This window comes from Pelophylax lessonae, assembly GCF_965119305.1.
Source record: "Pelophylax lessonae genome assembly, chromosome: 7".
NCBI lineage: Eukaryota > Metazoa > Chordata > Amphibia > Anura > Ranidae > Pelophylax > Pelophylax lessonae.
In genome coordinates this window covers 277753325-277765450 of record NC_138774.1, presented here as the reverse complement: position 1 = coordinate 277765450, position 12126 = coordinate 277753325, and the positions used below count along the sequence as shown (strand labels likewise).

The 12126-nt window shown below is 43.8% G+C and overlaps 1 protein-coding gene across 1 annotated transcript in view; it reads right to left on the bottom strand.

The window, feature by feature from the left end:
* Positions 1-1119: 1119 nt before the first annotated feature.
* The window catches only part of LOC309560960 (splicing factor C9orf78), a 24818-nt gene continuing 13811 nt past the window's right edge, over positions 1120-12126 (bottom strand). Inside the window, exons 4-9 of the mRNA XM_082264658.1 lie at positions 11912-11982; positions 10141-10218; positions 6716-6913; positions 4485-4621; positions 3189-3287; positions 1120-1313 (exon numbers count right to left, since the gene is read on the bottom strand). Of these exons, the coding sequence (XP_082120784.1) occupies positions 1222-1313; positions 3189-3287; positions 4485-4621; positions 6716-6913; positions 10141-10218; positions 11912-11982 (675 nt within the window). The 3' untranslated portion in view covers positions 1120-1221. The remainder of the gene's footprint in view (positions 1314-3188; positions 3288-4484; positions 4622-6715; positions 6914-10140; positions 10219-11911; positions 11983-12126) is intronic.

Here is a 12126-nt window from a genome sequence, read left to right as displayed (position 1 = left end):
AGACTGGGATGCCATTAAAGTTTTTGGAATATATAATGCTCCCAACATTGTGGGAACAGTTTGGGGATGGTCCCTTCCTGTTCCAACATGACTGTGCAACAGTGTACAAAGCAAGGTCCATAAAGACATGGATGAGCTTGACCTCAACCCCACAGAAGACCTTTGGGATCAATTAGAGTGGAGACTGCGAGTCAGGTCTTCTTGTCAAACAACAGTGCCTGACCTCACAAATGCGCTTCTGGAAGAACGGTCAAACATTCCCATAGACACACTCCTAAACCTTGTGGACGGCCTTCCCAGAAGAGTTGAAGCTGCTATAGCTGCAAAGGGTGGGCCAACTCAATATTGAACCCTACGGACTAAGACTGGGATGCCATTAAAGGTTATGTGCATGTAAAGGCAGGCGTCCCAATACTTTTGACAATATAGTGTATTTTGAAATGCAAAAGCACAGACAACGTGAAGCTTCCAGGCATTAGGGATTTTATAAACCCAAAATGCAAATGCATGGAAAACCTTGGGCTGCTATTCGTAAATGCTTGCATAGCCTGAAACACATAAAAGCCAGAGACTACTATGATTAAGAGCTTGTGTAATGTGTAAGAATGAACAACCTGAAGCTACAATGAGTAAGAGAATGTATAAGCCCGAAATGCAAAAGCAGACAACATGAGGCTGCCATTAAAGAAAGCGCTTGTTCACTCACAGCAGCCTCAAGGTCGCAGAACATTTGCATTTTGGGTTAAAAGTCTTTCATAGCCTTAACGGCATATGCTACCATAAGTAAGGGATTGTATAACCATAGATTTCTAAAAAGGCTTGCGTAGCTTGAAATGTGCAAGCAAATACACATGATGGTGATTTAAAGAAGAATAAAATAAAGATGGCTCTAGCTTATTTCATTCATTTTGAGTCACTTTTATATTTATGACAGTTGCCAAATAACTGTTCTCATTTTGCCAAGGGTTTCCCTGTGTTGAAAGGGCCAACATAGGAAGTTGCAATCTGCAATGTGCATAAAGGGGAAGAACACACAAAAAAAAAAATAATAATGAGAGTTACGAGTGACGTAATTTTTCTGAAAAAATAATTAGGTTGTCGTTGTCGTCATCATATACTAAATTTGCCCTTTTATAAATAGGCCCCAGAAGGCCAATACAAACAGAACAAATTTTGCTCAACGTATGGAAGTTTTACAGTCTATAATCCTTGCTGCAGATTTCAGTAACGCCTATTCATTTTCTTGAACTTCTCATAATGATAATCATCCGTGGCCTTTTCGTTTGATGGACGCTTGCGGTTGGGTGGAGACTCTAAGGATAAATAATAGGAAGATAAATAAAAGATTCATTTTTGATGTACTCTTTATATACAAGTTAGAACTCAAAGCTGAACTAAAATTCCGCTGTCACAAATAGCAGGCAGGAAAGGTTTCTTCTGCAATTAAAAACCACCAATAAAAAAGAAAACATGTCTGCTCGCTGCCCTCTCCGGCATAGAAACTGAGCTGTGCATGTGCAGGTCAGCTTAGATTGCTGGCCTGTTCCCTGTGTGCCCAGGATGACTAATGGGCCATACACACTATACAATTGTCTTTAGATTTTTTTTGTTTAGATTTACCAAAACCATATAATATGAGGACAAATCTAAACACTTTCAATTTGTATGCAGTCAGGCAGGCCCTTGCACTACATAGAAAAGGTAAATCTAAAGGAAATCTAACAACAAAAGTTGTATCCTGTGAATCCAGCTTTACTCCAGCGCATGCACAGGAGTAACGGCACCCCACGCTGACCAATGAAGAAGACCAAATACTGGTACCCAGGAGAAGATGATGGTGAGAAACAGGGACCTTTGAAGGAAAGGTAAATTTAGCTCCATTTTAAAATGTGAAAAAATACTTCGGGGTACTGTGAAGTCGCGTGCAGCGCGACTTCGGCGCGACTTGCACGGACTTCATAAAATGAATGTCTATGCAAGTCGCCCTGAAGTAGTACAGGACCCTTTTTCTAAGTCAGAGCGACTTGTGTCGCTTCTATTAGAACCGGCCCTGTACTACACTATGGGACGCGACGATGCGTGACTTGTCAGGCTGACCAAGTCGCCTGACAAATCCTACTAGTGTGAATGGAGACTTATACAACTACTGTATACCAAACACGAGAAACAGGGATGTACTGGCGCAACAGGAATTTAGAGGCAAACCTCAATAAACATGCTATAGAAACATGAAGGGCAGAACCAAACATAAGAGGTTACTAAAAAAGTCCATAAGTCCATAAAACAACTGGTCTGTGCAACTTGAAGGCAGCTTGATCACAAGGAAAGAAGATAAACTTGCAGGTACTGGAAGAAAAGACAAGCGCCACTCTAAGTGCAGTATGACTCTGTGTTTATTGGAAAAATCACCATACTGGGTACTCACATTTGCATGAACTAAAAACAGCAATGAATAAGCTCTCAAGGGCTCGGTATGTCCGAAAATCTAAGCGGAAAGGCACTGGTGTTCGCCGGAGATCCGTGTCTGATCGTGAGATCGGCGATATCCGGACCCTAGGGGACACTGCAGCGCCTCCGGCGGCGGACTTCCGGGTAGAGCGTGGAGCGTGGACGTGATGACGTAGGCGACGCGTTGTCGGAGCTACGCTCCTTCCTCAGGCCTCTGAAACCGCCATCTTGGAGAAGGGCATTTTATAGGGAACAACCACTGAGCTGAGTGGTTGTTCCCTATAAAATGCCCTTCTCCAAGATGGCGGTTTCAGAGGCCTGAGGAAGGAGCGTAGCTCCGACAACGCGTCGCCTACGTCATCACGTCCACGCTCTACCCGGAAGTCCGCCGCCGGAGGCGCTGCAGTGTCCCCTAGGGTCCGGATATCGCCGATCTCACGATCAGACACGGATCTCCGGCGAACACCAGTGCCTTTCCGCTTAGATTTTCGGACATACCGAGCCCTTGAGAGCTTATTCATTGCTGTTTTTAGTTCATGCAAATGTGAGTACCCAGTATGGTGATTTTTCCAATAAACACAGAGTCATACTGCACTTAGAGTGGCGCTTGTCTTTTCTTCCTGTATACCAAACACCACAAATGTTTCTCGCTTCATTTATGAGCAGGCCTTGGATTAAATAAAACGCATTTACAAAGGGAAATAGCGATTTTACATGTGTTACCCATAGGTTGTACTTACTCTCTGGTTCTGGCTTCTCTGTGTCTCCTACACGGAGAGGTCGGGCTTTGGGTTCCTCTTTGTGGCGTCTTATGGGAGTATTCAGGTCCTCCTGGTAAACTGGATAGAAAAAGAAAAAAAGTATATGGATTAAAAAAAAAATCTACAAAGTGCAAAAGATTGGATATATGTATAGAAGCAACCAACTTAAAACATATATAAACCCCCCAAAAAAAGTAATGTATTGCAGCTTATCAGTCCCTTCATGTCTACACTCATTTATTCATTGTATTTATGGAGCGAACCATGGTTAGCACACAGGCTGGAATTTAAAGCGTAACTCAATTTTTGTTGAGAAAAAAAAAAAAAAAAAAAAAAACATTCCCCTCTGGGTGATCTCTGTACATTGCAGGGATTTTAACAAACTTTGTTGCAGATTCCCAACTTTTGTTATTCTGAAGAAATCATTGTTTGTTCCTCTGTGCTGAGTGGGTCTAATGGGAGTGGTTTCATAATTATCTATCAGCTGTGGCAGCTGCAGGGCTCTAATGAGGAAATCTGCTGGGCCTGCATCCCTTTAGACGTGTTCCTATTGGGAGGATCTCACCAAAAATGACATTTTTATTGCAGGGGATGCCAGAAATCTGATTGGTATCTTAGGCAGACTTCTGGGAAAATTGGTGAGCCAATCACACAAGCAGGAAATGTTTCTGGGGGTGTGGTCAGTATACATTCTGTGTACAGAACACCTCCAGGCGGCCATATTGCATTGCATTTTCAGAAAATGACAGCGGCTGCAGATTGAAAAGGAAAGGTCATTTTTAATAACATTCAATTACAATATGATTTGTGTCGCAATTGTATACGCTATATTGTTTTTTCTTTATTTTTTTTTTCCCCACGAAACTGGAGTTACCCTTTAAACCTGGTGGGACTAGTAGCTTACCCAAGAGGTTTATGCTTTCTTTTCAGCACACAGGAAGTAACATTCACACTGCATTTCTGTACGTGTCTAAAATAAAAACAAATGCACCCACCACAACTAAAGCCCCGTACACACCGGCTGAATATCAGCTTAAATCAGCTGGTACAGTAGACACTGGCTGACATTCGACCCGTGTGTACTACTTGTTTGACAGAAGCCGATCTCATGACCGGCTTCTGTCAAACGAGCATGATGGAAAATCTGCAGCCGATCACCGCTCACAGCCAATGGCTGCGAGCGCTCACTGGTGTGTTCTGGCAGGGGGCTTAGAAATGAGAGCAGAGATTGTCTCCAAGTACGTTGAACACCCTGTTTTCAGCTATTGCTCTTACATCGATTGTGCTGAACATAGTTGACTGCCATGTTGGTAGGTACAAAGGAAGTCTGTTTGTCCTTCTTTTTATTCTGTTGCTCAGCCAATAAACGGGCTTTAGCCTCCTCTGTGAAGATGATATTCTTTATTTTTGCACTAAAAAAAGAATAAAAAGAACATAAAGCTGAATTTAAAAAAACATCCAGAAAAGCACAGTAATCAGAAATGAAAACCATCATAGATGAAATGGTCGAAGGTACTTTGAAGATAAATATAAGCCCATAGTAAAGGGATAATGGAATTTCTATGAATAATTGTTACTATGCTTCTCATATTTGGTTGATTCAACGTCATTTCCTGTAATCATCCTTTTTGTACAGCACATGCCTTTAAAGGCTTCTTAAAAGGGGATGGGCTGGAGGAGGAGAATGATGGCAAGGCAATGTCCTTTGATATACTCTCTAAACCAGGCGTGTCAAACCCAATTTCATAGCGGGCCGCATGAGCAGTATGGTTACCCTCAAAAGGCCGTTTGTATCTGGAGTGCGCTACGTACAGAGCAGTTATGTGCAGAGTTCAGAACTATGCTATGTACAGAGTAAAAGGTTCAGGAGTGCGCTACGTACAGAGTGTAGAGTTCAGGAGTGCATTATGTGCAGGAGTTCAGGACTATGCTATGTAGAGTACAAGATTCAGGAGTGCACTACGTACAGATTGCAGGGTTGAGGAGGGCGTTACATACAGAGTGCAGACTTCAGGACTATGCTATGTAGAGTACAAGGTTCAGGAGTGCACTACGTACAGAGTGAAGGGTTCAGGAGTGCACTACGTACAGAGTGAAGGGTTCAGGAGTGCACTATGTACAGAGTGTAGGGTTGAGGAGGGCGTTACATACAGAGTGCAGAGTTCAGGACTATGCTATGTAGAGTACAAGGTTCAGGAGTGTACTACGTACAGAGTGCAGGGTTGAGGAGGGCGTTACATACAGAGTGCACAGTTCAGGAATGCAGTTATGTGCAGAGTTCAGGACTATGCTATGTACAGAGTAAAAGGTTCAGGAGTGCGCTACGTACAGAGTGTAGAGTTCAGGAGTGCATTATGTGCAGGAGTTCAGGACTATGCTATGTAGAGTACAGGGTTCAGGAGTGCACTATGTACAGAGTGCAGGGTTCAGGAGTGCACTATGTACAGAGTGCAGGGTTCAGGAGTGCACTATGTACAGAGTGCAGGGTTCAGGAGTGCACTATGTACAGAGTGCAGGGTTCAGGAGTGCACTACGTACAGAGTGCAGGGTTCAGGAGTGCACTACGTATAGAGTGCAGGGTTCAGGAGTGCACTATGTACAGAGTGCAGGGTTCAGGAGTGCACTATGTACAGAGTGCAGGGTTCAGGAGTGCACTACGTATAGAGTGCAGGGTTCAGGAGTGCACTATGTACAGAGTGCAGGGTTCAGGAGGGCGTTACTTACAGAGTGCAGAGTGCAGAGTTCAGGAATGTATTATGTGCAGGAGCTCAGGACTATGTTATGTAGAGTACAAGGTTCAGGAGTGCGCTACGTACAGAGAGTAGCGTTCAGGAGGGAGTTACTTACAGAGTGCAGTGGTCAGGGGTGTCTACGCAGTGCAGGGTTTAGGGATGCACTGAGTTTGTAACCCCAACCCCCCCCATGCAGCTTCCTTGCATCTCTTTCACTTACCTGGCCTGGCTCTAGTACCTCTCTGTGTATGGGCTCTACTACCTGTGTATTTGCGGGGAGATCATTCTTTCTCTTAGATTCTGGAGATCTGTCCCCGCTGTGCCCTACTGTAAGTGCATGCAGCAATCTGTTAGATCTGAGGTCTACGCTGTATACAGGCTTCTGTATTTACAAATGACAGCTAGAAGTAGGAGCAGAGGGCAAGAGCCGGAGGTGGTGGAATGAAGTTCCTCCCATGTCCTGGCTGCAAATCTGGGAGAGAGTCACATGACAAGGCATGGAGGGCCCCATTCGTCCTGCGGGCCTTGTGTTTTGACATATGTGCTCTAAGCAAACAGACCTCGGTCTGCGCACGACTATAACAAGAAAATTATACTAGATGAGAGGTATGAGTACAGATCACAGGAGACGGCAAAAGAAATGAAGACAAATCAAGTGTGTATGTGCAAACTTGCCTTATTGGCCTGGATACAATAAAGGGGCTAAGGTGTTTTGCAAGAGGACTTATCTTTTGAACAATTTGAAAAGGACTACAAAGCGACCATGATACTTACTCTATACCCAAGTCAACCTCTGGGATTCCGCTCAGCATTTGGTTGGATAACATCTCCTCCGTCTTCTTGGCAGAAGAGACGTTAATGCTATCCGGGAGCTCATACAAACAATCTTCTGCACTCTTAGGCTTTACCTTCTTCTCCTCATTCTCAATGATTCCCTTTCTCTTTTTTAGCTCAGTCTCAATGTACTTCATCCTAAAATCACATCAACAATAGTAGCATTAGTAGTCGGTAAAGTTAAGACACAGAGCAGAAACTCAGCATAAAGAGAATTGTAGTTATCAATCAATCAATGAGCATGCAAATACGGTAACTGTATACCAATGAAGAGAAGATTTTAAAAAAATTTGTAAAATCTTACCGTAAAATTCCTTTCTCTGAGTCCTCCGACAGTCGCCGCCCATTCACACAGTCTTCACTAATGGGGTATTGCTTCCTCTCCGCAGGAGTTTCTAGGCAGAAGACTTGTCAAAGAACAATTCATCTACATAGTCACACCCATGGGGGCTGTCCTTCTAGTCCAATACCCCCCTGCAATAGCCATCCCAAATCAGTTTGGTCACAAGCAGTAATAGTGTAGAAAAAAAACCCAAAAGAGGGGCGGGGGCGGCGACTGTCGGAGGACTCGGAGAAAGGAATTTTACGGTAAGATTTTAAAAAATTCAGTTTTCTCTTACGTCCTCCGACAGTCGCCGCCCACTCTTCACTAATGGGGATGTCCCAAAGCAGTGTAGACATGAGGGGTGGGGTATTGGATTAGAAGGACAGCCCCCATGGGTGTGACTTTGTAGATGAATTGTTTTTTTACAAGTCTTATGCCTAGAAACTCCTGCGGAGAGGAAGCAATACCCCATTAGTGAAGACTGTGTGAATGGGCGGCGACTGTCGGAGGACGTAAGAGAAATACATATTTTGGTTGTAGGGTCCTGGAAAGCAAGGTTCTATGAACCAATGATGCAGCCGCATGGGTGGAGTCCCGCATGCCCACGCTCTCTTTAACCACTTCAGCCCCGGAAGGTTTTACCCCCTTCAGAAAGGCAACGCAGTACCCACATCAGCGAAAGGAACCTTACATAAGCAGAAAGGTAACCTTCTGGGCAACAAAAAAGGGCTCAACAGGAGCAACAACCCAGGAAAACAAATAACCAAGGGGAAAACAACCCCAACTGAGTTGGGATGGCTATTGCAGGGGGGTATTGGACTAGAAGGACAGCCCCCATGGGTGTGACTATGTAGATTAATTGTTCTTTTACAAGTCTTATGCCTAGAAACTCCTGCGGAGAGGAAGCAATACCCCATTAGTGAAGACGGTGTGAATGGGCGGCGACTGTCGGAGGACGCAAGAGAAATACATATTTTGGTTGTAGGGTCCTAGAAAGCAATGCACCAGAGATCATGGCATAGCTGACGCCATGCGGGTCTCCTGCACACTGTCAGTGTAAGCGGTTTGCCCACACATCATACAGCCAGGCAGTATTACAGGTCAGAAAAGGCAGCACAGGAAGAATCATGGAACTACCACACTGCTCAACAGCACCATGATAGTTAATTCATTGAGAACTACAAGCCGACAGCCGCAAAGGCTGTCAGTACTTGTAGTTTACCGATTCACAAGGCTCTGTGAACTAATGATGCAGCCGCATGGGTGGAGTCCCGAATGCCCACGCTCTCTTTAACCACTTCAGCCCTGGAAGGTTTTACCCCCTTAATGACCAGGCCATTTTTTGCGATTCGGCACTGCGTTACTTTAACGGAAAATTGAGCAGTCGTGCGACGCTGTACCCAAATACAATTGATGTCCTTTTTTTCTCACAAATAGAGCTTTCTTTTGGTGGTTACATAGTTACATAGTAGGTGAGATTGAATAAAGAGAATAGTCCATCCAGTTCAACCTGTGTAGGTGTGTGTGGCCGTAATCATCTCTCATACCCCCCTGAATGTTCTGATCCTTGAGATGTACGTCTAAGAGTCTTTTGAAAGCCACCATACTTCCCACAGAAACCACCTCTTGTGGTAGAGAATTCCACAATCTTGTAGCCCTAACAGTAAAGAACCCTCCATGTTGCCTGAGGTTAAAACGCTTCTCCTCTAATCGCATTGTATGTCCTCGAGTCCTCATGCAATCCTTTCGACTCAATAGCTTTTTTTCTATGCTGAGATCACCATTGAGATATTTATAAATTGCTATCATGTCCCCTCTCAGGTGTCTCTTCTCCAGGGAGAATTAATCAAGCGATTGCAGACGCTCTTCATAATTAAGGTCCTCCAATCCCCTAATTAGTTTAGTTGCCCTTCTCTGGACTCTCTCCAGCTCCAACGCATCCCTCCTGAGGACCGGCGACCAGAACTGGACAGAATACTCCAGATGCGGTCGGACCAGAGTTTTATAAAGTGGAAGGATTATAGACTTATCTCTGGAATACATCCCTTTCTTTATGCATGCTAATATTCTGCCGGCTTTGCCAGCTGCCGCTTGACATTGCATGCTATTGCTTAGTCCAGGGATTCCCAAACTACGGCCCTGCAGCTGTTGCAGAACTACACATCCCATGAGGCATGGTAAAACTCAGACATTCACAGACATGACTAGGCATGATTGGAAATGTAGTTCCTGAACAACTGCAGGACCGTAGTTTAGGAATCCCTGGCTTAGTCTATCTTCTACCACGACTCCCAGATCTTTCTCCATTTTTGATTCCCCCAAGGGTTCCCCTCCTAACGTGTATTGTGCTTTTATGTTTTTAGTCCCCAAGTGAAAAACCTTACACTTCTCCACATTAAACCTCATTTGCCATGTCGTTGCCCACTCTGTTATTTTGTCCAGGTCATTCTGTAGGATATCTGCTTCATGCTGTGCAGTTATTGCCCTGCCCAATTTTGTGTCATCTGTACAGGTACGTTGTTTCGTGGGACAGAGCAGATCGCAGCAGTAGGAGGTACGGCGGCTGGTCTGCAATTGGTTTAAGGATAGCTTTACTTGTCCCTTAAAGTTATCTCCAGAAACCAACACTTCCGGGAGTGTCAACGTCTGGGTCCCCCACAGTGATCAGTGGTTCCTTTCACTGACCCCTGTGTCTCTACCGTGTCCTGTAGTGACAAAGTGGTCAGTAGAAGAAAATACTCAGCACTGTGAAGGATGAAGAGATCAAAACCCCCCCAAAGTTTTGGTTTCCGAACATAATAAAATGATACATATTTAGGTTGGTAAAACAGACAAGATATACTTATTTGGATTGTGCACTTTGGATGGAGGTCTGCATTAATAAACCAATTAGGTGACAAGTTTATTTCAATGTTTTTTACATTTAAATATTCTGATATTTAAATGAAAAAAACATTGAAATAAACTTGTCACCTAATTGGTTTATTAATGCAGACCTCCATCCAAAGTGAAGGATGTTGTACCCCCACCCCAAACCTACATATCAGCATCTTCATCCCGCCGGTTAGTCTCTGCTGAAAACGATGTGCCTAAGTTCAGATCTTCTTCATCTCCAATCCTAAAGAAGAAAAAACATTATAAAAGATAAGTGACATTGCTTCACACATCTCATAAACAGTAAGTGCTGGTTCATATATGCGATGCGGGAACCCTGCGAATCCACTCCGGGTTCCCGCATCGCATTCAACTCGCAGGCAGTTCACACTGCCATATGCAAATCGCTGGGGGTGTCAATTAGCGATCGACCGATTATCGGCAAAGCCAATATATTGGGGGCCGATCTGTACTTTCCTTAAAATATTGGAATCGGCCCCCGAGGTTACCAATATTGCCGATATTTCAGGAAAGTGCTTGTTCCGGAGTGATGCCTGCAGCTAGAGGCATCACCCCGGTACCGGCGTCCATAGCCGACGGTTGGCTGTCTTGTAATGACAACCAATGCGGCTGAGAAGCCACTCAGCTGTCATTACAAGGAGCGGGAGGGGATGCCCCCCCCTCCCGCCATCTTCCGCGCCTCGCCCGGGTCTCCTGTCCCACTGGAGACCCGGGCAACCAGCCTGCACAGCCACCAAAGAGAAGACCCGATCAAAGTCGCATTCGGCTCTGATCGGGTCTCCATGTAAAAACCCGGAAGTGGTGTCATGACATCACTTCCGGGTACTCGGCACCAGATTAAAAAAATGACAGCATTCAAAACAGCCAAACTTGGTGTTTTGAATGCTTTTAAGTGCAGAGGAGGGGTTTGGGTTTTAGACCCCCAGATCCCTGAACAACAGTACCTGTCAAAAAAATAAAAATAAATAAATAAATGAATAAATAATAAAAAAAAAAATTATATTATATATATATATATATATATATATCCTATATTATTTATTTATTTCAGGTACTTATATAGCGCTGTAAATTTTACGCAGCGCTTTACATATACATTGCACATTCACATCAGTCCCTGTCCTCAAGGAGCTTACAATCTAAGGTCCCTAACTCACGTACATACATAGTAGGGCCAATTTTCATACAGGATCCAATTAACCTACCAGCATGTCTTTGGAGTGTGGGAGGAAACCCACGCAGGCACAGGGAGAACATGCAAACTCCAGGCAGGTAGTGTCGTGGTTGGGATTCAAACCAGTGACCCTCTTGTTATATATATATATGTGTGTATGTGTGTGTGTGTGTGTGTGTGTGTGTGTGTGTGTGTAATATATATACATACACACACACACACACACACACACACATATTATATATATATATATTTATCTATATACATACATATATATATATATATACACATACACGCACACGTACATATACATACATATATACATACACACACATTTTTAACATACGAAAATATCAACCAATGACAATATGAGATGACCAAAATATCGGTATCGCTAATAAAAAGGATATCGGACGATCACTAGTGTCAATACAAAGTTAAAGACACCCCCAGATCAGTTCGCATATCGCAGTGTCAACTGTCAGTTCAGACATGAATGGGATCGCATACCGTGTGATCTGATTCTGGTGCGGACCAAAAAAGGGTCCTGTGCAAGTTTGGTCCGAATCCAACCCCAATTCAGCCATACAATCTGTATGGCTGAATTTGCATCGCACAGACATCGCATGCGATCTGCAGAGCAGTGCGCTCCGAATCACATGCGATGTCTGTCATCGTACACATGTGTGAACTGGGACTAAATGACCAAATACCAGGAAGTTTATATTTGCAGAAGACTTACCTGTCCTTTCCAAGGTCTTTCAGTTTTTTCATGTCCACCATCCCTCCACTTTTGATTTTAAAAGGATCGTCCTGGAAAGAAACAACATTTTAATTTGACCAATACACTTGCCAACATCATGTAGTAAACCAAGCTTAGAAGGAACCAATCATCTTCCTATAAAAAAAACGTAGTGATTGTAAACAATCACTTTGTAAAACAACTCATTCAGTTTA